Source organism: Mus caroli, chromosome 7, assembly GCF_900094665.2.
Source record: "Mus caroli chromosome 7, CAROLI_EIJ_v1.1, whole genome shotgun sequence".
Taxonomy (NCBI): domain Eukaryota; kingdom Metazoa; phylum Chordata; class Mammalia; order Rodentia; family Muridae; genus Mus; species Mus caroli.
In genome coordinates, this window is record NC_034576.1 from 23,449,662 (window position 1) to 23,476,970 (window position 27,309).

At 44.2% G+C, this 27,309-nt stretch overlaps 1 protein-coding gene and 1 pseudogene across 2 annotated transcripts; both read right to left on the minus strand.

The window, feature by feature from the left end:
* Nucleotides 1-406: 406 nt before the first annotated feature.
* Nucleotides 407-2,154, minus strand: LOC110298634 (annotated as a pseudogene).
* A 1,581-nt stretch (nt 2,155-3,735) lies between these two features.
* On the minus strand, nt 3,736-24,451 carry LOC110298163 (zinc finger protein 235-like). 2 transcript variants are annotated; one of them, XM_029479666.1, is made up of 5 exons: nt 24,353-24,451; nt 23,333-23,390; nt 19,679-19,805; nt 14,716-16,365; nt 3,736-3,820 (listed from the first exon to the last, which is right to left on the minus strand). In XM_029479666.1, the coding sequence occupies exons 2-5, from the start codon at nt 23,345-23,347 to the stop codon at nt 3,774-3,776; spliced, it is 1,839 nt and encodes a 612-aa protein (XP_029335526.1). In that variant the 5' UTR covers nt 23,348-23,390; nt 24,353-24,451; the 3' UTR covers nt 3,736-3,773. The 2 variants fall into 2 exon arrangements, with proteins under 2 accessions (XP_029335526.1, XP_021022877.1); XM_021167218.2 differs by lacking the exon at nt 3,736-3,820 and having other exon boundaries at nt 13,974-16,365.
* Nucleotides 24,452-27,309: the final 2,858 nt, after the last annotated feature.

Genomic DNA, 27,309 nt, shown 5'->3' on the forward strand with positions numbered 1-27,309 from the left:
GAGGGGAGGGGAGGGGAGGGGAGGGGAGAGGAGAGAAGCTGTCTGCTCTGCACTTCCTGCGTCCTCGGGTAATATTTATTCTTTCTCAAGATTCTGATTGGGTTGAAGGCTAAATTCTTATAATCTTCAACGAAGCTTAAAGTGTTTAGGATTTAAGAAAATGTTTTTAAAAGATATTTTTATGTCTAAGTAGATTTTTTTTAAGTTGATAAATGCAAGGTATGATAGAAAACAATTTAAGCGCAGAACTCTGAACTCAACCGGATAATATAAATAGTTGAGTACTTTCTCCAAAGTTGCCAATTACAAATGGACTGGACATTGTGAATGGAATTCTTTTTTTTGTTTGTTTTTGTTTGTTTGTTTGTTTTTTGTTTTTTTGTTTTGTTTTGTTTTGTTTTTTGACAGCCAAATTTTTTTTATTGGGGGAATGGGTCTCTAGGGGGTAGGCCTAGGCCCTCCCTGCACAGCTTGTTCATTGGCACTGCCTCCAGAATCCTGTGGCTTCATCACATCTGGAAGCTCTGGAGGGCTGGAGAAGGGCTCAATGCGGAGAGCTTCGAAGGTGTCATCTGCTCGGAAGGCCAGGCCCACTGTGGCTGGGGCCTGTGGCCGTGCTGCTGTCTGGCTAGTGAAGCCACACTCGCCCAGAGTTTTGCCATCATCAAGGAGCTGGTCATCCTTGTAAAGCCGCTGCTCCTCCCGCGGCCGCTTGAGGATGCCCTCGACGATGCGCTTCAGTTCAAACATGGTGCTCGACTCCTTGGCATCCGTAAAGATGGTGGTCTTGTGGCGCCGGATCATGAGAAACACGTCCTGAGGACGGCGGCCCGCGTCAGCGTTAGCCCGCGGCCCCCGGCGTGGCCCCGGAGCCCCCGCCGCCCCCGGCCCCGCGCCCCTCCCCACCCCCGTGAATGGAATTCTTACCTGATAGTTTTCATAATTGTTTCATAATTGTTATTATTATAAGGAAAAGAGCTTTTCAATGCACTGAAAGGGGAGATGTTGGAGGAGGGTCTTGTGCACTATAAATTCAGATGTTGATTTCTGTGCCTCAGAACTGGTTATAGTGCAGACACTGGCATTGTCATGAATATTGGACCATCTCTTGTATCAATGCTCTCCATTTATCTCTGGTGTGTTATTAAAAAGCTAAACAGCCAATGACTGGGCAGAGGAGATAGAAAGGCTGGACTTCTGATCTGAGCCAGGGGGTTGAGAGAGAAGAGAAAGAGAAAGAATGGGGTCACAGGACGGGTGAAGAAGTACCGGGTTGCCATGAGGACAGGCATTGTGTGGAATCGCCAAGCTCCGGAGTTCTGCTTGAGAATAAACAGGTGTCGCAGAGGTAGCTGAGACAAGACTAAATGCAAGTTGCTCAGGGCATGTGGCTAGTAAGTAGTTTAGATAACATAGAGGGTTAGGAATTCTGCTCAGTTATTGTGCCTAAAGCTTGGTGAATAAATCTATAAATGTCTGTCTCAATTATTTGGGAGAGAGCCCAGTTAGGAAAAAACTGACACTTTTAAATTTCATCCTACAGGAGCATTCATGTTTGGAAGATTGTTTGTTTCTTTTTGTTTGTTTGTTTGTTTTGTTTTGTTTATTGAGACAGGGTTTGTCTGTGTAGACCTGACTATCCTGCAACTTGCTCTGTAGACCAGTCTGGCCTTAAACCCAGAGATCCATCTGCCTTTACTTCTGGAGTTCCTGAATTAAAGATTTGTGCCATTACCTCCTGGCTGAGAGATCAATTCTTTACAAATGTCAGAAACCACAGATGAGCAGAAAATTGTTCTATAAATATATCGTTACCATGTACAAGATTTTCAAGGTTTCTACCTTTGGGATACCATGGCTGGGAGCTCTCACCATCTATCCAAGTCTTCACAAAGAGGCTGTGGGAAAGGCTTTAACCAAAGTGGATGACTGTGAGAAGTAATGTTGACTGAAGCATCATTTCCTCACAGGAAGTGGTCTCTGTATCTGCTGGGCAGAGGTTCACATGGCTTAGGTCTCAGCTATTCCCTAAGCAAATGGAGAAGGGCCCTCCCTGTAAGACTATTTGAAAGTGCTCACCAACCTCACCCCTGCCTTCATACTTGTAATCCTCAGCAATCCTGTACAAGCCCTGTAGTCAGCTTCCTGGGGCATAGCGCTCCCACTCACACCTGTAGTGTGAAGTGTAGTGTGTTCTCAGAAACATATCTCTGTGAATATCATGGCATCAGGGTCAGTGGTGTGAGTGAGCACAGGCTCTGCAAACCTGAAGGACCTCAGTTCACACTTCAAGGCTCTGGCCTGATGACCTTGGACAACTTCTCAGTGCCTCAGTTTCCCCATCTGAATAACAGTACCTCCATCAAAATGTCCTGGAAGGAATTAAGTGAGACCACAGAAAGAAACTAGGACGCTTGTATGGCATGCATTAAGCCAACAACACTATCATCATTGTCTGGGTTATGCCATTTAATATGCACCATCCATGTATGCACAATGAATATATAACTAAACTGCATTAAGTAAGAACAGATTCAGAAAAACTGCTATTTTTATCACTTACCAAAGTATCCAAGACTTTAAAAAGTGTCCAGTTTAGGCCAGAATATAGAGAATCAAGGATACTTAATGCCTACAAATTAAGTGAGAAAATCACCACTGTTGTTAGCAAAACAAGCATTTACTACTTAGTACTAACACTATTGGCTAGGTGAAGAACTTGACTGAACACCATGTAAAGTACACCCTTTGGCATTGGTATCCATGTTAAAATTCCTGAATCATGCTTCCTGGTGCTCAGTGGTGTCTAATAAGTACATTGAGTTTCTAGGCTGCTGGTGTGTCTCCATCAGAGCACACGGCTCATTTGATCCCAGCTTGTCTGTACATGTGTCTGTGTGTCTGTCCTTTCTTCATTCCTTCATCACCCAGTGTCTTAGGGTTTTACGGCTGTGAACAGACACCATGACCAAGGAGACTCTTATAAGGACAACATTTAATTGGGGCTAGCGTACAGGTTGAGAGGTTCAGTCCATTATCATCATGAAAGGAATATGTCAGCATCCAGGCAAGTATGGTGCAGGAGGAGCCTAGAGTTCTACATCTTCATCTGAAGGCTGCTAGGAGAAGACTGGCATTCAGGCAGCTAGGACAAGGGTCTTAAAGCTCATGCTCATAGTGGCACACTTACTCCAACCAGGCCACACCTCCTAATAGTGCCATTCCCTGGGCCAGGCATATTTAAACCAGTACACCCATGTTAGGTCAACCATGGAAGCTGTGCAGATGGCAGTAGCCAGACACTTCCTGGTTGCTCAGGATATGAACTCTCATAAGGCCATATGCAGGAAATGAGGGTGTCCAGTGTTCTGCGTGCAAGTGTCCACACATGTATGCCTTGCATGTATCTGTATTTATGTACATGAGGGTACACATACAGATAGAGGCGAGAAGACAACCTCTGGTGCAGGCCACCGTTTTTTGTTGTTTTTGCGTCAGAGCCTTTCACTGTCCTGGAACTTGCCAAATCGTCTAAGATGACTGTTGATGAGCACCAGGGCATCTGAGTGTGTCTACGGAGTCTATAGACACAGAAACAGGAGACTGTTTCAGCAAGGTCCTTCCAGACCTTTCTTCTCAGCAACTTCCCCTCTTCCTTCATGCAGTTCAGAGAGGCTCAGCCGCAGAGCACTTGCCCGCCATGCAGGGGTCCTGTTTCCAATCACTAGCACTGTGGGGAATGGGAGAAGCAACCCGACTTACCTGTAACTTGGTCATTGTTCTCTTCTCTTTGAGACAAGGCAGGGCTCTGAGAAGCAAGCTGGGGAAGGAAGGGCTTCATGAGAACACTGCTAGGACAGTTGGTCCACATGGCTTCCCAGAAAAAAAAAATGTTTAAGAAGCCCCAAACTCCGATGAATGCTATATAATAACTGACCACCACTCTCAGAAGGGTCTGTCGATTGTGACAGCTATCTTACATATATAATTGTTTCAAGGGTAGCAGTGAAAATATGTCCCTCTGAGTCTCACTTAAAAGGTTTAATTACAGTAAACATTTCCACAAAGTCCCTTTTGCCATGAAGATAATGGCCAACAAAAACCTAAAGGAAAAATTTGTCACTACAAGATGGTTCAGCTTGTAAAGGTGACTGCCATTGAGCCTGACTGCCTGAGTTTGAGTCTCTGAACCTCACACCATGGAAGGAGAGACTGGACCCCCACAAGTTTTCTTCTGACCGATTCTGCACACACTGTGGCACACCCTACTCTAAGTAAGTAAATAAACGCAAAAAATCACATTTAATAATCAGGATTAAATGCCACTTGAGGCTTCAGGACACTGCCATCTGTCATCACAGCTCCTCTGCCACACTCCCATGGGGAGCTAGACTCTCTGGGGGGCTCCACAAGCAGCTGAGATGGGTCCAGGAAGCCCAGACAGTGCTGCCTGAGACAAAGTCTACTGCTACAGATGCCTGCCTCTTCCCAGGCTGCAGACTTGGTCCCAGAGAGGACCCATCCGGAGCAAGAGCAGACATGAAGGGCTACAGGATGCTCAGTACTAGGCTGTCTTGAAATCTCCTCTGCTTATACCATCAATTCAAAACTCATGGAAATTCAATTTCAGGCAGATATTTTTATGACAAGGGCAAAAATAATACACATTTTTTTTCCAAAAATCACATAATAGTCTCTAGGCCGCTTCCAAATATGCTTCGCTTCTGAAAGTTCTTGAGCTGGGCCCCTACAGTTCAAACTGCCCTCGGCACTGTTTTCTGTGCTCCTACTTGAGTAGATAGATTATTAAGTTGTAATTAAGGCATCTAATCACTAGCCTAGTCCAAAGTCCTAAAGTCTTCCATATTCTTTCAACAAACAGCATGGTCAGGCTTGTCACAGCAATACTCCAGCCCATGGTGTATCTTTTTCTCCTGAGACAGGGTTTCTTTGTGTAGTTTTGGCTGTTTGAGACTGTCTCTGTAGGTTGTCTTCAAACTCAAAGATCTACTTGCCTCTGCTTCCTGAGCACTGGGATTGAAGGCCTGTGCCACCACAGCCCATCCAGAAGCATTCCTTATAAGTTTTCTGTTCTGGACTCTCCCTGTTGCTTCTACCAACTTCCATGGGACTCTCCTGACTGCTCATGGGTAATAACACTGTCTTTTCCTAGAGCCAGGGCATAACTGTAGCGGTTCACAGCCATACAAACTGGGTTCCTGAGTGGGAGGCTGGAGCTGCATGGGAGGAAATGGCAGGAGAAATAGCGAGACCAAGACAGATTCTGATCAAGACCCAATATTTACTTAAGAGTCTGAGCTTATAACAGGGGAAGGCTCATTCCCCACCATGTCAGGCTCTAATGCTTTGCCACCAGCCTGTCAGCACTGGCTCTCCCAGAGTTGTTAGCACTCGGTCGCCAGTCACCAGGTTGTCAGCTTATCTCAGGAATGTCTAAGAATGACAGGTTCAGCCACTCCGAGGTAGCTGCATCTTGGAGAAGAGCACACGTGGCAGAACAATAGACCTATCTAGGTAGAAAGCTCCACCCTAGGTGGTCTCATAGTGGCAGAGCAGGTCTGAGCCAGCCTGCTCAATGCTGGTGGAGGCTACAGTAGCGATCACTCATAGCTATCCTCACACAGCAAACTTGAGGCAAGCCTGTGCTACATGATGAGTCCCTGATACCCCAGTGTTGGGGAATAGTTTTGTGCACAGTGTATTCAGATGCTGGTTTCTGGGTTCAGGGATCTGGTTGCAGTCTAGCCATGGATATTGCCATCCCTATGAAACATGTCCTGTCTTAAAGTTGGGTAAAAATTGTTCTCCATCATCTCTGATTGATTACTAAAGGCTCAATAGCCAATCGTTTGGTAGTAAAGGAGAGTTGAGGCAGGACTTCTGATCCCAATGTAGGGGGTCCCTGGTGGAGTGGAGAAAGTCAAGGAAAGAAGGATGCCATGAGAAGGTGGCTTTGAGGAGAAGGCTGTGAGGAGGTCGCCATGCAGGACCACTATGAGGACTTACGTGGAGCAGGAGCAGCCAGGTCATGATTAAGTTATAGGGCACATGGCTAGGAAGTAGCCAGGCCATCGTAGTTACATATTCCCTTCTGAGAGCAGGGAATAAAGATGTATACCACTACTGACTAGCTACAGAGTTTTTAAAGGAATTTTTAAAATGTGTGTGTGTGTGTGTGTGTGTGTGTGTGTGTGTGTGTGTGTGTGAATGTGTGGTCTGTGGCCCTCCTGTGGCAGTCAGAAGACAATGTGCAGGAATTTGTCTTTTCTTCCACATTGGTTCTGGGGATTGGACCTCGATGTTTGGTTGGTGATTCAGTCTCTAGGAGCCCTCGGGATCCAGGTTAGTTGACTCTGTTGGTCTTCTTGTGGAGTTCCTATGTTCTTCAATTCCATCATTCTTTCCCCCAACTCTTCCACAAGACTCCCTAAGCTCTGTCTAATGTTTGGCTGTGGGGCTCTGCATCTATTTCCATCTGCTAATGCATGGAGCTCTTAGAGGACAATTACTCTAGTCTACTGTCACAAGCATAGCAGAGTATCATTAATAGTGTTAGGGATTAATTCTTGCCTATAGGATAGATCTCAAGTTGGGCCAGTCATTGGTTGGCCATTCCCTCTGCCTCTATTCCATATTTGTCCCCAAGACACATTTTGGGTTGAAGTTTTTGTTTTCCACTGAGAGTTCTGCCTGGCTTCAGGACATGGCCACTTCAAGCTCCATATTCCCTACTGCTAGGAGTCTCAGCTAAAGCCACACCCATAGAATCTCTGGTGCCTCCCCATCCTAGGTCTCTGGCACATCCTAGAGATGTCCCCTTGCCTGTAATTTATTTCTATTCTCTCTCCCCAGCTCTCCCTATAGCTGATCCCCCCATTTCCCCTTTCCATCCCCTCTCCTACACTGTTCCCCCTTCCATCCATCTCTAATGTCTATTTTATGTCCCCTTCTGAGTAAGATTCAAGCATTTTTGCTTGGGTTATCTGGGAACTGGATATCATATACTGTCCCCAAAAACACTCTTCTATCAATAACTTCTCTCAATCCTCTGCCATCTTCCAGTTCCTGATATTAATTGCAATCACAGAAAATGGAGATAGTCACACTCCTAAGATAGAAAAGAGTCTTCTCAAGGGAGGTTACATCAAACATTACAAAGACAGAATAAAGAAACCATATTAACTACAGAAAAAAAAAAAACCACTGCAAATAGCCATTTTGACACAACCTAAGACACCTGGTAAAAAGAAATGTTAATACAAGAATTGCCTCCATAATATTAGCATATGAGAATTTCAGTGGCATATTACTGTTCCTAATCATTGCTACAGAATAGTCCTGCCCACTATAGGTAGTACTATATATACTTCATCAGGTCAGCATGGTTGACATAAGAAAGGTAAGTGAGCAATTTAGGGGAGCATGTCAATTAGCAACATTCCACTCTGGTCTCTGCTTCCATTCCTGCCTCGTGGTCCTATTTGATCACCTGTCTTAGCTTCCTAAGACAATGGCTGTAAAGTAGAAGATGAAAGACACCATTTCCTCCTCCAACTGCCTTTTGCTCAGTGCTTTATCACAGCCAGGGAGAAGCAAATTTAAACAAATGCATCACAGTAAGAGCGGAATCCTCAGTGTAAACTGTAAACACAAGGAAGTCAGAATCATCTAGTCTATGTCTATGTATTAATTACGTAAAAGACACCTACAGCTAACCTAGATTGGAATATCAGAATGAGAATTTTCCTTGGTGACACAAACTACAGAAATCATTATCTCCTCAGTTACGACATGGCAAGATTACCTGAAGATGACATATACACATTGAGGAGAGAGATGAACACCACTATGGGGCCATGGGAAGGATTAAACTATACCATTAGAGCAAAGAAGCAAATGACTGTTAGGCATTTGACAAACACTACAAAAGTTAACAATACAGCAGATGCTATAAATGGTTGAACTTCAGGATGAAAGAATATGGTGGCCTAAAGTAGAAAGGCATTCCAGGTGTCCTGTGAATATTGATGTTGGTACAGTAGTGGTTTGTCCACTACTACTAAACATTGAGCTATTTGCATAGAAAGGCATTTCTGCTGAGGTTGACATGCAAACTGCATGCTTGAGCAATTACTTAGTATGTACAAAGTTCCAGGTAAAGCTGTAGCATTTTAAGTTACAGAGAACAAAATCACTGGCTTGATTGTCATTTTAAAGGAATAATAGGCACTGTTATTGGGGATAGTGCTTTATGAGGCACAGCGAAATATGTATATATACATATATACACATACATATATGTGTGTGTATATGTGTATACATATATGTATATACATATATGTGTGTGTATATATATACATATGCATATATATATATGCATAAAGAAACCAGGCTATGATCCATAGCCTATGAACCTACTAATGAGTGAAGAAAGGTGAGATATAACACTAAACAAAATGAGAAATACCACAAGATGTCCTTATATTTCTATAAAAATAACTAAACATATTCTAGTCAATGAAAATATGCTGAGATGTGGAATCACCTGTTCTATTTTTCTGTTCTATAAAATCCTGTACAATAAAAGAACTTCTGGAGCCATCACAATCCCTGATTTTAAGCTGTACTCCAGAGCAGCAGTAATAAAAACTACAGGGTATTGGTACAGAAACAGACAGGTTGATCAATAGAATCAAATATAAAATACCCAGAAATAAACCCACAAGCCTAAGGACATTTGATTTTTAACAAAGAAACCATTATGGCGCACATATGAAATACATCCATTTGTCAAATTTCATTTCTTTGTGTACCTTTTGGGTTACTCCCTTCAGATAATGGAGTTTGGTTATGAAAGGACAAATAAGGCATTTTCCCATTTTTCCCCCTTTGGCTTGTTGCCATGGGACAGAAAAATCCCCTTTTAAATTTTTGCTGTTAACATGGTGTTTCTTGTGAAATTCTGAAGCTTCTAGCACATTTCCTGTTTGCCAGGAGCCATCAAGGAGAAGCTAAAAGCTAGCAGGTGATCTTCTTGAGATGGTTCCTCCATGGATCAAAACCTACAATTTAGGCAAGGCCAAGGAGAACTTCATTTTAGGAAAGATTCCTGCTATTAATATTTTTTCTGTTATTATTAATATATATAACAATCACGAGTTATTAGCCTACCCTGTTGAGCAGATTTCTGCAGAACAACAAAGATGTATCACATCAGAAGTGATACCATATAGATGAATAAATGATTTCTTAGTTCTTGATGATCCTATAAGAATTTCTAAAATTATATTAGTAATTATTAAGCTCTTTTATTATAGGACTGTCATTCAGTCCTTTCTGTTATCAAAACTGCAATGAGAACTCTGTCAGCCTTCAAGTGTCACCAGTTAATTGCTTCTGAGATAGCAAGCAGACATTTACAACTTGAAGTACATTCCAAGAGGTTGTAAAACAATTAACAAAGCGTCATAAAAAGGGAACTAAGGATTTACTGTAGGTGCAAGGATGGAAGATAAAATATTGACTGGGTTTACGTATACAAAACTTCTCCATAACCTAGTCACAAAAGTTATGATTTTTAGCTCTCCATGAACCTGTAGAACTAGTGACAGATAGTGGATGTTTAGCCAGATACTTGCTCCCATGGATATGCATGTAAACATTCTCTGCTGTAAATTTCTTATTAATGATTTGAATTTATGTGTAAACTTGTGATGAACTTTTTACCATGTGATCATGTATTCTAAAAGATGTCTGAGTGCTGAGGACAAAGAGCCAAGACAACCCTCTTTCCCCCTTTTTTCTTAGAGAACTTTCATAGAAAGCCTTTTAGAACTTAGAAATAAAGGCTAAAATCACTTCTCAAACTGTCCCTTTTTCTTCCTGCAACTTCAACTAGCAGGCTGGGTGTTAGAGCTGAGCAGTTCCTGTGGAGATAGAAACAAAGGCTACTTTATTTAATCCCCTGCTGTTTTATATACTTTTTTTTTTTTTTTTTTTTTTGGTTTTTTGAGACAGGGTTTCTCTGTATAGCCCTGGCTGTCCTGGATCTCACTTTGTAGACCAGGCTGGCCTCGAACTCAGAAATCTGCCTGCCTCTGCCTCCCCAGTGCTGGGATCAAAGGTGTGCGCCACCACGCCCGGCTTCCCTGCTGTTTTTCAATGAGGTACTAAACAATTTCTTGCTTCAGAGGAACTTCAGGCCAGCTACTGAAGCAAAGTGACTTAGATTTAAGATAGGTAAACATTTTATTATTATACAGCAACCCTAAATATCTCATAAGACTAAGACTTAACCCCCACTGATGTTCTTCTCTTTCCACTACCTCAAGAAGAAGGAACAAGAAAGACCAGCCAGGGCTGGCCTCCAGCATGACTAATGACACCTTGAACAGGGACTTCTTGAGGTAAGCCCCAAAAGTCTGTGTGTGTCTCAAGAGAGTTAGGATCTCATCTAGGGCCTAGCTAGCCCACTGCTTAGTGAAAATCAGTTTAGGTCCAGCAAGTAATCTGAATCTGTGTGGCCTGAAAGAAGACACCCCTGCCTGAAAAGGCAATGCCCCTTCCACCTGAAAAGAAGGCACCCCGATTGCTTGCTGCTAAATATAAAGCTCCAAAATGGAATCTGTGTGTTCAGCCTGAAAGAAGGCATCCAATAGGTTATTGATAAATACATAGCAGCTTGTCACTTTTAGTGGGAGTTTTATTGGCTAGTAGTAAGCACTGGCCTGCTATCTGGTACTGACCCCGTAAGTGAAAATAGTTTGTAGCTACCAGCAGAGATTCCATCAACTACTGGAAGCACTGAATTGAATCAGGATGGGACAAAGTAAAATCTACAGAGAGTTCTTTACAGATGGTATTAATCATACTCTTAAAGGAAAAGGCATTAAGGTTGGCACTAGCCAGCTGACTGCCTTTCTTCACTTTGTAGTCAGTCCTTGGTTTTCAGAAGGGTTAACTGTAGATGTGCATCCGTGGGAGAACTGGTTTACAGAGACTGGAGGATTCGGCATGCCCCTTACAGTCATTGCTATTTGGAATACGCTTAGGGAGGCACTGGTGGATGACAAAAAGTCATAGGTGCTCAGGAGATATTAGCTTCACCTCCGTTACTACAGTTTCACTCAGGATCTAAGAACAATGTTTATCCCTCTACAGAAACGTCTGAGAAGAGCTCAGGAGAGGGCAGTGATGCATCAGAAGAGGAAAAATGAACATCAGATGAGTAATCTAACTCAGAAAGGAAACTAACAAAATATCATAAATATAACTGGCCTACCATGCAGCATTTAAATGTAAGCAATTCCACAAGACCCCCTGAAAAACATAAGAAATGGAAGGGGCCTATTGGGCATGCTGATGCCACAAGCCACCCTCAGCTATAGGGGAATCTTTGGTTGGGTTTTTTGTTTTTGTTTTTTTGAAACAGGGTTTCTCTGTGTAGCCCTGGCTGTCCTGGAACTCACTCTGTAGACCAGGCTGGCCTAGAACTCAGAAATCTGCCTGCCTCTAAAACTGTTTTGTTTTTGTTTTAACTGGGAGAATCTTTAGGTATGGATTAGGATCACTTAAAGGAACCTTTGCAATTTAAATTGCTTGGGACTCCTCGTGATTGGTTTAAAATGGCCAGAGCCTCCCTAACTAAAGAAGGGTTTTTACTGTAGATGGATATACATAAGAACTTGGCTCAAAAAGAGTTATCTAAGATGTCTGGAAAAAAAAAAAAAGAGGGGAATGAAAGAGTTAACATGTGAAATGTTTATGGGAATTGGGGAATGGTTTGAAGAAATAACTCAACAAAAAAATACCAGAGGGAGAGACACTTGGCACCAAGTCAGGCATGAACTTTTGAAACCTTTCAAATTCCCAAATTTGCAATATCTCCAGATATCTTATCTGACTACAATATTATAAAACTTTAAATCAACAACAAATCTCTAGCAATTAAACCATCTCATGAAAACTAAAGAACATATTACTAATGATGAACGATTTAAAAAAAATCAAGAAATCAAAATTATATGTCCTGCTTGAAATAGATTTAAATTCAAGTGTAATACAAATCCCGAGACAGATTAGTAAATGTCCTAGAAATCTAAAGCTTTAAATACATAGATTTAAAAACCAGAGAGAGCACAAATAAATGACTTCAAAATGTAATTCAGGAGTTTTGAACAACAACAATCCAAATCCAAATTCAGTAGACAGCAAAAAAAAAAAAAAAAAAAAAAAAAAAAAAAAAAAAAAAAAANAAAAAATAAAAAAAAAAAAAAAAAAAATTAAACAGAAAAAAATTAAACAAAAATTCAAAGCAGAAATCGATAAAACTGAAGCAGAGAAAAATAATCAATTGTTCTTTGTTATATTAAACATCAACAAAATCTGGGCCCAAATATCCAAAAGAAAGAAACGAAGAAGGAAGGCAGGGAGGGAGGGAGGCAGGCAGGCTGGCCAGTGGATACAGTGACAGACAGATGAATGGACAGAAAGAAGGAAAGAAGGGAGGGAGAGGGAGGGAGGGAGGGAGGGAGGGAGAGAGACTGACTGACTCCAGGCAACCTTAACTATTAAAGATCTTAAAGAAATTTTCCTCACACAAGAAACCTTTGTATAGCAAATGGAGCCAATGGCAATAGTTACTGTCTTTTAAATACTCAAGACAAGCCCTTTTAAAAACTGCTTCGCTGTTTTATAACTATTTCGTGATTCTAGGCCCAATTTGCAGAATTACAAGTCTTGCTTCAATTTAGAAATTGCCTTTCTCTATTGGACACGTCCAAGCTCATTCTCTGCTTCATGGCCCTATGCATGAAGGTAAGGATTAAATTAGTTCCTTGGCAAAAAGTTGCTTTCCCTACAAAGGCAACTTAGCAAAATCTTACAGCACTCGGTTAAACTGCTCCTGCATTCCTGCTAGCTCCTCCTGGGAGTTAATCCCTGATAAACCGGAGTCTCTGTGATTTAAAACAAACGGTACCTCTGTCCTGCCTTTTGGAAAGTTAGCCTTTATTCTTATATGTATGGACACTTAGTTCTTTCTCATTGATATTTATGCCTTTGCCTAACCTGGGAAAACTTTCAAAGATATGATACAGCATTTGTTTCATTATTTTATAATCTTGGATATGCCAAGGGCTTTTAAAAACCAGACAACACCCTTGTTTGAAGTTAAAAAGCTTTTTAAAAATTGGTGTTTGAGTCTTAATTTCTCATACTCCACGGACATTTCCTACAATTCACAGGGACGAGCTATTATGGAATGAGCTCATTGGACCTTAAAAGACAGACACATACATTACAATATAAGATCACAATTACTCATCCCTGAAGTGGGTTTGGCTTCAGGCTGCTTGTGTTATGTTAACTTTGGTCTCCAAAACTGCTTACAGGAGTGTCTGCACATAAGACACTGAGGGAGCTTGCCCTCAGTTGGTTCTGATTGGTAAATAAAGATCCCAGCAGTCAATGGCTAGGCAGGACAGACAAAGGCGGGACTTTTAGGATCCCAGGGCTTAGAAGGGAGGGGAAGAAGCAGAATCTCCATTGGAGGGGTATAGGATGGACCAGTCATGTAAAAATTCAGGTAAGTGGCCCTAGTGGCCACTTCCCTGATTGGGTCCGGGGTAACAGAGATGAAATATAGATATTAAAGAATGTTAGCTCTGGAATATTGGAGGGTAGTGTTTGCTAGCCTTGGGAAGGATTAGAAGTGCCCAGCCTTTAAGCCAGCCAAGGCATATCAAAATTAACTAGTATGTGCATGCATCTTTCATTTATGAATCCAGAGAGCTCTTGGGCAGGTGTGCATGTGCAGCCTGTTGGAAGCATAGAGCAGTTTAACTAATTCATGCCACACATACTGTTATCATAGAACAAAAAATAAGTCGCCCTTTGAAAATCTCAAGCCTCTAATGAAGACCTACTAATTGGACAATAAAAAAGACTAGATGTTTTTTTCAGAAGAAGTTCTGTTTATATATTTATAGGACCCTATAGATGCCAGACCACTTGATTGTGCCACGTCTTCTCTATGGACAGAGACTTGGATACCTGCCACTTCCTCCATGACCACTTCAGCCATCATCATCTGGAGACTCTCCACCATGCCAGAGACCGAATCAAAAGAAGATACTGGAAACATGGTCCCTAATTGCATCTGATTGGACTTCTAATTCTATATCCAGGGTATATAAAATTGTTAAATATAAATATACATGTATCATTTCCTATCAGAATGCTATTTGACTATATAATTCGCCATGTGTCATAATGGTTTTTCTCATTGTATAATAGCTAACTTATATTTTGTTTCCAATTATTTTCTTACAGGGTTGATATAATGCTCCTGCTATGTTTACACTGAAACAGACTGTTAATCGGAAGTGTGAGGCCTGATGAGGCCCTTCCCATACTGCTGACGACGTCTGTAGGCTTTCTCTCCTGTGTGAACCTTCCGGTGAGCACTAAGCCCTGAGCTCCAGATGAATTCCTTCCCACACTCCTCACACTTGAACGGCTTCTCCCCAGTGTGAATTCTCTTATGGACTTGGAGCCCAGACTTCTGGCTGAAAGCTTTCCCACACCGGTCACATTTGTAGGGCTTCTCCCCAGTGTGCACTCTCTGGTGGGACTGGAGGTGTGAGACCTGACTGAACCGCTTCTGGCACTCATTGCATTGGAAGGGCTTCTCACCAGTGTGAACTCTCTGATGAGTCCGTAGACTTGAGGCAAGACTGAAGCCTTTCCCACAGTCCTGGCACTCATAGGGTTTCTCTCCTGTGTGGACTCTCCGGTGAGCAATAAGCCCAGAATTCAAGCTGAATTCCTTCCCACACTCCTCACACTTGAACGGCTTCTCCCCAGTGTGAATTCTCTGATGGATTTGGAGACCAGACCTCTGGCCAAAGGCTTTCCCACACGTGTCACATTTGTAGGGCTTCTCCCCTGTGTGCACCCTCTGGTGGGCATGGAGGTTCCAGGCCTGACTGAATCGCTTCTGGCATGCATTGCATTTGAATGGCTTCTTGCCAGTTTCGACTCTTTGATGAGCCTGTAGCCCAGAGACAAGACTGAACCCTTTCCCACACTCCTCACATTTATAGGGTTTCTCTCCTGTGTGGACTCTCTGGTGGGTGTGAAGGTTTGAGCTGCAGCTGAAGCGTTTGCCACAGTCTCCACACTTATATGGCTTCTGATCTGTGTGAATTCTCTCGTGGGCCTGGAGGTGTGACTTCTGTGTGAAGCCCTTCCCACAGCTGTCGCACTGATAGGGCTTGTCCCCTGTGTGCACTCTCTGATGAGTCTGAAGGTATGAGCTCCGACTGAAGCCCTTTCCACACACACTGCAGACAAATGGCTTCTCTCCTGTGTGGACCCGCTGGTGGCTTTGGAAGCTTGAGGCTGAACTGAACCCCTTCCCACACTCTTCACATTTATATGGCTTCTCTCCTGTGTGGACCCGCTGGTGGCTGTGGAAGTTGCATCTCAAGCCGAAGGACTTCCCATAATCACACTTGGACAGTTTGCTCTTAGTGTGGACTCTCTGGTGGATGTGAAAGTTCGAGATACAGCTGAAGCGTTTGCCACAGTCGCCACACTTATATGGCTTCTCTCCTGTGTGAATTCTCTTGTGAGCCTGGAGATGTGAACACTGCATGAAGCGCTTCTTACACACTTTACATGTGTAAGGTTTCTCTCTAGTGTGCACTTGGCAGTGGATGTTGAGATCCGAGCTACGACCGAAGCTTTTCCCACAGCTGTTGCCCCTGTAGGGTTTCTCCCCTGTGTGCACTCTCTGGTGAGTCTGAAGTGCTGAGCTGTGACTGAAAGCCTTGCCACACTCTTGACACCTGTAGCGCTTTCTTCCTGGATGAATGCTTTGTTGAACTGGTACACTACTGAAGCTATGCCTGGTGTCCTCCTGTGTACTATGTACAGGAGAATGCTGAGCCAACAGCTGTGGCTTGTTTTTTATCAGAGTCTGCAGACAGTTTTTCTGATGGTTCTGTCCTTTCCTAAGACGTCTTTTACTCCAAGAACCCTGGGCTCTCCCAGACAGAAATTCCTGATTTTCAGTAATGCTGGAATGGCCATTTGTCAGATCATCAGGAGAACTGTCATCCTCAGAAGCCCGGGGAGGCTCTTCTGATACCCTGTGGCAGGAGGAGTGGCACTGCTCCAATGAGTGAGAACACTTTCCCTGAGTGTTGATTACAGCTTCTGGAGCTCTGGCTAGTTTGTTGATATTATGGCTTGTTATTCCCCAGCAGAGAAGCTTCCCCAGTGAAAGGCACCTTAATCCTGTTGCGTCAACAATCTCCATCTTATTTGGACTCTGGCCTCCTGAAAGAACAAATAATAGAAGGTAATATCAGCAAGGATGGGGGCATTATTTCTCTCTGGACACATTACCTAGAGACCAGCACCAAAGATGAACATACAAAAGTTCTGAAGAAGAAAGATCTACAGCAAACAGAATGCACATTCAAGAGACATCCACAATTGACCAGGAGACTGTAGGGAGCAGAGAAAACCAGACCTGCCTGGTCCTAACCTGACTCATCCAAGTTATGAGAGTGTAATGGGAAATCACAGTGAGCTTTGGAGGCTAAGGAAAAGAGAGAGTGTACAAGGATAGCTTGGAACAGCTAAGTCACAAATGATGATGTCCAGTTTGAGGAAGTTACTGTGTTTCAGAGAATACATATAGGAGAAGACTGGAATAACTTCATCTCACAAGCATACTTAGAAACTATGAGAAGAGAGCTACAGCTTTTAGATGGCAAGACTCAAAATACGCTTGCTGTTAGAGGAGGGCTTCTCTAGGAAAAAAGGCAGACTGCAAGGGCATGAGCAAGTGGGTTTCCTTAAATGCCATCTCTCCAACCTAAGAATGCCAGGCTCACAAAGGAGCAGGGGGAAGGGGCTAAATAAAGAAGGGATATCTCAGCTGCCAACCTAATGCAGACATCCTGGCAGAATAACAAAGATTGTAACACTATCTGAGAGGTATACTAAGGAAACAAGAATATAAACCAAGATCAAACTCTAAGGACAGGAAACAACTATGGTGAATGGGACAACTTCTGAACCTTAAAAAAGAAACAAATGAATTAGAAGATCGGTGTTCCAGATATGCAGCTCCCGGGATGCAGCTTAGTATCTTGTAGAACACGTTAGGAGCGGTTAGTGTCACAGAGAGAAAGAAGCTGAGGACTGGGGTTACGGGTTGGGAGAGGGAGGCTTTGTGGGGATAGATGTTGCTGCAGCCTCACAAGGGGTACAACCTTCGTGGAGCTGTTGTTGCTCAAAGTGTGCAACCACTCCAGTCTTGGTGTACATCACCACAGCTAAAACTTACTCTGTGCTAACAGGGGTGGTGGTGCTCAGACACCAGCGGAGGCACGTGCAGAATGGAGAGACTGAGAGAGAGACACATTTAAAGCTGCCTCTCAGAGAAGGGTCTGCTGAGAAGACCAATGCAGGGACGGGGAGGTCATGGCACTCCAACGGGGAAGAAAGTAACAACAGCTGAGACCAAAGACCAAAACCATTGAAGAAATTATTTAATCCAGACCTGGGGTTTCTACCCTGCCTTGGGCCATTTTTTTCCTTGATAAAAGACATAAACAACCTTTATATTTCAATAAGCCTTAAAAAGCACAAGATGCTATTAGAACCTACTTTCCTATCAATAACCCTGAGTTATTACTTACCATGTTTCATCTGGGCTGCTCTTATGTCCAGTCAGCCAGCCCTCAGGGCCATGTTCTCTTCAACTCACCTAACCCATAGCCACTTCTACTTCCTCCTTCACCTTCTTCTCCCCATCATGGTTCTCTCTGACCCCCAAGCCCAGGTATCCTAGCCCTCACCTATGTCTCTTCTGCCTAGCTTTTAGCTGTTGGCATCTATATTTATCGATCAGAAATAACTTGGGAGCCAGGTTACTTGAGTCTAAGTGAAAACTCCAGGTCTAGGGGGAGCACACTTAGCATTACAATAGACAGTGAGACCAAACCTAAACAAGAAGCAAGGAGGGGGGGGTGTTTGAGGGGGGGTCAGTAAAACTGGAGTGTAAGGAACTAGGAAGATGGAGTTCCAGTCAGGCACAGTGAACTAAACCTGTAACCCTCGTGCTTGGGAAGCTGAGGCAGGAGGATCACAAATTTCTGGCCAAGCCTGGATACATAGCAAAACTGTTCCACAAAACAATAACATGGCAACAACTTGATTTTACTGAGTAAAATGGGAGGCCAATGGTCCGAGACAGGGAGCAATGCAACAGGATTCTTTAGTTGTGTGGAGAAGGAAGCACCCTGCACAAGACCAGAAGCAGTCCCGGGGTACTTGGTGGCTGTACTTACCTGTCTGGGACAAGGACATAAGAGAGGAGTTGTGGAAACTCCCTAAAACTAAGGAAAGCCACCAAGGCCAGATGTGTAGCAGGGGTGTCCCTGCATGGAGGCCCTGAGAGGCCATTGTGTGAAGCTGTGAAGGTGTAGCCTGGATTGCCTTGGAGACCCCAAGAGGTCAGAGATGCCAGAGGAATGGAATACCTCCAAGGAAAGCCTCTAACAGGGAGGAGAACCAGCCTAAGGGAAAGAAGTGTGTTGCAGTCAACAGAGCTAGGAGGAGTTGGAGAGCTGCAGGACGCTGTGACATCACAGAGATGCAGAGTTTGGGGTTTGCTCTCCTGGTTTCTGTTCTTGCTTTGGTTCAGTCTTTGCTCACCGGGCTCCCTTTCCTCCCTGTATGACAGATTCTGTGATCTGCTTTTTAATTTTGATTTTACAGGGGGTTACAGTTAAGAGATTGCATGAGTCTCACAAGAGAACTTGAACTTTGAACTTCAAAATAAACCTGAGACTGTGATAGACTCTGGGGACTTTCGTGGTTGGACTGAACGAATTTTGCATTCTGCTATAGCTACAAGCCTATGGGGGCCAGGGAGCGCAATGTGGTGGTGTGGATAGGTATGGCCTGCATAGACTCGTGTTAGGAAGCGGCAAGCCTCAAAGGGATCAGAAGATGTGGCCTTGTAAGATGAAGGTTGTCACTGGGGTGGGCTTTGTAGTTTTAAATACTCTAGCCAAGCCCAGTATCTCTCTCTCCCTGCTGCCTACATTTCTGCTACTATATCTGCCTGAATGCTGCTCTGCTCCCCACCATGATGACAGTGGACTAAACCTCAGAAACAGTAAACAAGCCCCAATTAAATGATTTCCTTTATGGTCATGGCATTAACTAAGACATAGCCATAAATACACACACATACACACACACACACAAGAAATGTTAAAATATTTAAAGACCAGCTTCTATATGTAAAATGCAGTTTTAAAAAATAAAGTGGAGGCTGGAGATGTGGCAGCCATACAGAGCTCTGGCTGCTCTTCCACAGGACCCAGGGTGTGTTTGCAGCATGCACATGGTGGCTCACAACTATCTGTAACTCCAGTTCCAGGGGATCTAATGCCCTCTTCTGGCCTCTGTGGGCATCATGAGTGAATGTGGCACAGACACACATGCTGACAAAACAGTCACATGTACATAAAATACAAATTAAGTAAACCTAAAAGGGAAGCAGTGGAGTGCAACAGACACAGGGGTGTGAACTTCTGACATCACCAAGGACACAGGGCCCCGTCCTCACCCACTGCCAGGAGGTTCCTGAAGTTCTCCAGCATCACATCGTGGTACAGCTTCCTCTGAGCAGCGTCCAGCAGCCCCAGCTCCTCCTCACTGAAGACCACAGCCACGTCCCTGAAGGTCACTGCCTCCTGTGACGGCAAGCACACATGCCACCTCAGATTCATTCCCAATGCCACTAGGACCTGAACATCTGCTTACACAGAACCTGTTGTCTTAGGGTTTCTATTGCTGGGACAAAACACCATGACCAAAAGGCAAGTTGGGAAGAAAAAGTTTATTTATTAGGCTACACTTCCATATTCCTGTTCATTATTGCAGGAAGTCAGGATGGGAACTCAAGCAGGGCTGGGCCCTGGAGGACAGAGCTGATGCGGAGGTTAAGGGGAGGTGCTGCTTACTGGCTTGCGTATCATGGCTTGCTCAGCCTGCTTTCTTATAGAACCCAGGACCTGATATCAGCCCAGGGATGGCCCCACCAAAGTGGGCTGGGCCCTCCCACATCACTCACTCGTTAAGAAAATGCCCTACAGCTGGATTCTATGGAGGCATTTCCTTAACTGAGGCTTCTGCCTCTTTGATGACTCTAGCTAGTGTTAACTTGACACACATCACCAGCCAGTATACCTCTTCACCCATTTCCATGGCGGCAGCAAAGAGAAAAAATGCTATGCAAGAAACTTGGTGTTATTGCCACAGCTAGGTCACTAGGTCCGGGACATTAACTGGGAAGTCACAGATTTCAGAATTGGAAAGCACCAACCCATGTCGGGAGCAACGTGCTGGAGACAGCTGGCAATGCCCAGCTCCTCTTATACCCATGATGCCCGGCTCCTCCTACACTCATGATGCCCAGATCCTCTTGCGTAGTACAGCTCAGGTGTATTTTCATCCCCAAATCCAAAATGCTCTGAAACCATTTCATGAGTGATGACATCCTTTAAAATTTTTTGTGTTGAGCAAGATTATGAATTTCAGATTCAGAATTCTTTATTAGAAAGACTATGCAAATATTCCCAGATCAAAAAATTCTCCAACTTATGGAATGCTTGTGTGTTCAGAAATATCTGGTGAATGGCACTCAAGTTTGAATCACTCATTAAGTCCTGAGGCCTGTCGATCTAAAAGGCTGTACTGGCTGGTTTTGTGTCAACTTCATGCAAGCTAGTGTTATCTAAAAGGAGGAACCCTCAATTACGAAAATACCTCCGAAACTGAGTGACAGTGGTGCACCTCTTTAATCTCAGCACTTGGGAAGAGGCAGACTGTTCTCTGTGGATTTGAAGCCAGGCTAGTCTACAGAGACAACAGCCAGGACTATAGAGAGAAACCCTGACTCAAAAGACCAACAAAAAAAGAAAATGCCTCCATAGGATCTAGATGTAAGTATTTTCTTAGTGATTGATGGGGGAGGCCCCAACCCATTGTGGGTGGGGCCAATCCTGGGCTGGCAATCCTGGGTTGTATAAGAAAGCAGGCTGAGCAAGCCATAGGGAACAAGGCAGTAAGCAGCACTCCTCCATGGCCTCTGCATCAGCTCCTGTCTCCAGGTTTCTGCTCCGTTTGAATTCCTGTCCAGACTTCCTTCGATGATGAACAGCAATGTGGAAGTATAAGGCAAATAAACCCTTTCCTTCCCAACTTGCTTTTTGGTCATGGTGTTTTGTTGCATCAATAGAGAAACTAAGGCAGACTGTGGTTGGGCCATGGCTTTAATCCCAGCATTCAGCAGGCAGAGGCTGGAGGATTTCCAAGTTCCAGGCCAGCCTGGTTTACAGAGTGAGTTCTAGGGCAGCTTAGGCTACACAAACTATCTTGGGGGTCAGGGGAGAGAATATGATACCAGCCTTCCGAAACCTTCTGGAAGAGCCATGCAGCTCATTCCGTGCTCTCAGGAACACAGCTCTGCCAACAGTAGTTTCATTCGGGGACAATTTTGTGAGCACCAGCTCGGTAAAGCTTAAGGACCTTGGTTCACACTTTAAGGCTCCAGCCTGATTTTATTGGTAGTTACCATCTGCATAACAGTCCCTCCATATCAATGTGCCTGAAGGGATTAAATGAGACCACAGAAGGGACCTAGAACACAGTGTGATATGCATCAAGCAGCCAATATGTCCCCAACAATACTATCATTGTTGTCTGTATTAAGCCAATCATGGCCACACAGTGTTCCATAAAGGCTACACTGTGTGTGTGTGTGTGTGTGTGTGTGTGTGTGTGTGAGAGAGAGAGAGAGAAAGAGAGAGAGAGAGCGCACACGCGAGCATGTGTGTAATTCACCATACATATACTTACAATAAATGCGAAACACACAACCTCATTAAGGAAAGTTGAGAAAACTGCCATTTTTAATCAGTTACCAAAGTACCCCCAAATTTTAAAGTGTCCAGCTTAGATCAGAATACAGAAAATCAGGGATACTTGCTGCCCAGAAATTACCTGGGAAAATCACCACTGTTGTAAGCAAAACAAGCATCTACTCCCTGGAGCTGAGGGCACTGTGTAGCTGGAGAGCTTGGCTGAACTCCATGTAAAATACCCCTGTGCATTAGTATTCATGCTGCAGTTTCCTGAATCATGGCTCCTGGGTGCTCAGCGGTGTCTAAAAATGCACTGAGTTTCAGGGCTGCTGGTGTGTCTCCATCAGAGCACACAGCTCATTCGATCCCAGCTTGTCTGTACACGTGTCTGTGTGTCTGTCCTTTCTTCATCACCATGGCAGCCGTACACTCTCCCTGGTTGCTCAGGAAATGAATGCTCAGGACACCCCGTGCAGGAAGTGAGGGCGAGCAGAGGTCTGTGTGTGTGTGCCCACATGTCTGCATGCATGCACGTATATTGATGTATAGCATGTAGAGGTTGGAGGGCAGTCTCTGATGCTCTTCCTCGGGTACTAACCACCGTTTTTGTTGCTGTTGTTTTAGAGTCAGGGTCTTTCTGTGGCTTAGAACTTGCCAAAAAAAAAAAAAAGGTAGGATGGCTGCCAATGAGCACCAGGACCTGTCTCCACAGAGTCCCAGAAACAGGAGACCCTGTTTCAGCAAGGTAGAAGAAGAAAGCCCAACTTCCAAAAGATGACCTTGGCATGGTTATAACTCCCTCATTTCATCATCATCATCATGCAAAATTTTAAAGTGAAAAAATTCATAAATCACATGAATAGGGAAGACTTGTATTTATTTGCAGAATAAAATTAGGCAAACTTTGGAAAATGATGTCACCTTTAAAATATAAGTGAACTTAACAGTTTTTTAAATGTATGTGTGTCTGTGTGTATATATGTGTGCAGACCCCTGGGAAGTTAGGAAAGGGCGCTAGACACCCTGGAGTTGGAGTTACAGGCAGTTGTAAACTATCAGATGTGGGTGCTGGGAACCAAACTGCCCTTAACCACTGAGCCATCTCTCCAGCCCACTTTCTCTAGTTCAACTTATTTTACTCATCCTTGTACACTTTCCCGTGTGCAGTGCACTTTGAGCACATGTCCCCACTGTCCTCTCTTATCCCTCCTCCTTCTAGACCTTTCTTCTCAGCAACTTCCCCTCTTCCTTCATGCAGTTCAGAATGGCTCGGCTGCGGAGCACTTGCCCAGCATGCAGGGGTCCTGTTTCCAATCTCTAGCACTGTGAGGAATGGTGGAAGCAACCCGACTTACCTGTAACTTGGTCATTGTTCTCTTCTCTTTGAGAAAAGGCAGGGCTCTGGGAAGCAAGCTGGGGGAAGAGGGGCTTCGTGAGAACACTGCTAGGACAGTTGGTCCACATGGCTTCCTCAGCTTCTCCATCAGCCCCAAGGCTGTGCACGCTGACCAGGCTTTTCTGCCTACTTCCTACTAAGCCTCCAGGTTACCAGACTCACTCACCACATTCTCTATTTCTGGAAGCTTCAGGGGTGCTGGGCACTCTTACCTTCACAAGGCTGCTGTGGTGATGGGTTTTCCAAAAAAAAAAAAAAATGTTTAAGAAGCCCGAAACGCTGATGCATGCTGTGTCTTGACTGACCACCACTCTCAGAAGGGTCAGTCAATTGTGACAGCTATCTTATATGTTGTTGTTTGCATACATGGGAGTGAAATTATCCCTCTGTCTTGCTGTAAAAGGCTTAATTACTAGTAATCGTTGCTCATTTGCAAGAACCTCCACAAAGTCTCTTTTCCCACGTGCATAAAGATAACAACCTATAAAAACCTAAATCCCAGGTAAAGGCGACTGTCGCTGAAACTGATCTGCCTAGTCTCTGGACCCCACACAGTGGAAGAAGTGACTGAACTTCCAAAAGTTGCCTTCTGATCTTGTCAGTATACAAGCTGTGGCATGCCTACCTCTCTAAGTAAGTAAATCATATTATATCGCATCGCATCGCATCGTATCGCATCGCATCGCATCGCATCACCACATCACATCACATCACATCACATCACATCACATCACATCACAACCAGAGTTGCATACTACTTAAGGCTTTAGGGCACTGCTATCTGCCATCACCGTTCCTCTGATAGACTCCAGTGGAAAGCTAGACTCTCCCTGGGGCTCCACAAGCAGCTGAGACGGGTCCAGGAGTCCTGGGCAGCGCCACTTCAGGAAGAGTCCAAGATAGAGAGGAGTGCCCCCCACCCCATCCCTCCGCCTCTCACTTCTCCCCAGCAATGGACTCAGTCCCCGAGGAGACATACCAGGAGCAAGAGCGTGCAGGGCCACAGAAAATCTCCAGGATCTCACTTCACCAGAAGCACCACCAGGCCGCCTTGGTTTGCGGAAGTGGAAGCGACTTTGGCAGCCTCTGGAGCGGGAATTACCATTCCCAGAATGCCTCAGTGGAAGCGCATAGCTCTGGTGCTCTTTTGGGACTACATTTCCCAGAATGCTAAAGTTTGGTTAACCGCCTAGCTGTTTTAACAGCTGTTAGGTAGTTAGGTCCCTGGATATAGCTTTTTTGGGAGTTTGTTCTCCTGAGATGCTTTTCGGGATTTGGGAGTTTTGGTTTTTTTGTTTTTGTTTTTGTTTGTTTGTTTTTCATTTATAAAATGCAATGAAAGACACTTGTAGATAAGTTGGTGGTGGTGGTCGCTTTTTTCTCCCCCCACCCCCCACCCCCGCCCCAGACAGAGATTCTCTGTGTAGCCCTGGCTGTCCTGGAACTGCCTCTGTAATCCAGGGTGGCATCGAATTCATAAACCTCCCTGCCTCTACCTCCCAAGTACTGGTATTAAGGGCATGGGACACCATGTCCTGCTGTGGATACTTTTTAAAACATTGAAGTCCCATTGTTGTGATTATAATAAGATATAGAGGTATAAAAATGTGTTCTATGGGGGTGTGGTGAGGTGTGGGGGAGGGGGTCCCTCAGCGAGCCCAAGCCAAGGCATCCCTTTCCTCAGAGGGACCAGTGACATGACGATATAGCATAGAATAGAGTTTATTTAGGGCATAGGGAGGGGAGTTAAGAGAGTAGTAGAGGCAGAGAAAGGCAGAGAGAAGGAGAGAGTAGAGAAGTAGAGGCTGGCCATGATCATGTGGAGAGAGCAGAGGGAAGGAAATGGGGAGAAGGGGAGCAAGAGGGCAGGAGGCAAGAGAGAGAGGCAAGAGTAGGAGAGTAAGAGAGGGATGAGGGGGCAAGCAGCCCCTTTTCTAGTGGGCCAGGCCTACCTGGCTGTTGCCAGGTAACTGTGGGGGTGGAGTTTAGACAGAATACCAACACCCATATTATACTGCATTATAAAAGCTAGAACTTCAGCTGTGAAGCTATAGGCGCTTGACTGAGCATCAGAGTCAGAATCCCTTTACAGAATCCCCATGAGATGTGAGGGGACGCCTGCCTAGAATCTTCTAGAGAGGGGCTGGGAAAGTGACCTGGTGGTAGAATACAGACTATTTTTGTCACTGTTAAGTTGCTGTGAAGAAACACCATGACCAAGGCAACTCTTAAGATAGAGAGCTTTTATTTGGTGGCTTGTTTAGTGCATTATCGTCACAGTAGGAAGCATGGCACCAGGCTATGAAGAACCATTCAAATATCTGAACTTTGGGCAGAGGCTACTCTTATTCAAACCACCACACTCCACTCCCTAGTCCCCATAGGGTTATAGGTACAACATCATAATGCTATGGCCAGCAAAAATCAACATAATGCCTATGGCCAGCAAAACACAACATAATGCTATGGCCAGCAAAACTGCTTGGCAGATAAAGGCATTTGCCCAACCAAATCCAAGGACCTGAGTTCAATCCTTGAAACACACATAGTGGAAAGAGGGAACTGACCCCTGTAAATTTCCTTTGACCTCCACCAAAGTTGCTGTAGCACACTGATGCACACACACACACATACTCACACACAATTAATTAATTAATTAGTTAGTAAATTAATAAAAATAAACTACTACAAATTATAAGAAGATTATTATTTTGTCTCAGTTTCACTGAAAATCCACTTCAGAGCCCACCATGCTGCAGTAATTATGCTAATAAGCCTCTTTCCCAAAGGACTGCTCAACTCAGTGTCACACTCTCATTCCCACTTCCTCCCTAAGACGTAACAAAAACATGTCCATTCACCATGGGTGGTTGCAGGAGCCCTGAGTCTCGAAATCTGCTGTAAACTGTAGCTCAGGTTATTGGTGTATATATAGAACCGTGTGCCACAGAGAGAAGAGTATAAACTCTATTTAATCTACTGGTACACACCCATTCAATTCTTTTAAAAACCAGATTCATTTTTGAGAGAGAGAGAGAGAGAGAGAGAGCACAAAAGGGTGTCAGGTCCCATGGGGCTGGAATTACAGGCTGTTTGTCAACTTGACACTAACAGGGAAGAGGAAGCCTCAACTACAAAGATGCCTCCATGAGACTGGTCTGTAGGCAATTTTGAGGCATTTTCTTTATTAATGGCTGGTGTAGGAGAGCCCCACTCGCTGTGAATGCTGCTATCCCTGAGCAAATGCTCCCAGGTTGTATAAAACAGCAAGCTTAGTAGCCAGGTCTGGAGGCTTTGATATCATCTCTCAGGAGGTGGAGGTAGGAGGATCTCAATACATTTGAGTCCAGCCTGGTCTACATAGTGAGTTCCAGGACAGCCAGGGCTACATAGTGAGCTCCCACATGAAAAGACAAACAAACAAACACCTACCAAGCCATAGACAACAAGCCTGTTGGCAGTGTTCCTCTGTGGTTCCAGCTTCAATGCCTACTCTGGCTTCCCTCAGTGACTGATTGTGATTGGCGGGTATAATCCAAATAAACCCTTCTTCCTCCGAATTGATTTTGCTCCGTGTTTTATCACAGTAACAGGAACCAATCTAGAACAGGGAGTTTTCTCCTACTTTTGGAAATGTTTTCAGTGTAGTGATGAGTTTTTGCTGCACCACTTTGACTCCTGGCAGATCACACCCATGCACCCACCCAAGAGCTATTTTTGGATTCACAAATGAAAAACACATACATATTAGCTTATTTGTAAAATGACTTGGCTACCTCAAAGGCTAGACACTTTTAAATCTTCCTCTGTTACCCCAGGCCCAATCAGGGTATTTGGCCAGCGGCCACTTACCTGAAATCTCACATAGCTGGTTGGCTTTATTTCCTGCTGCTCCTGCGTCCTATCCTTCTTCATGGAGATTCTCTTCATTCCTCA

Coding starts and splice junctions, on each gene's coding strand:
- LOC110298163 (XM_021167218.2), bottom strand. Junction 16,366..19,678: donor CAGGAACCTCCTGGCAGTGG/GTGAGGACGGGG, acceptor TTGTTCTTTCAG/GAGGCCAGAGTCCAAATAAG.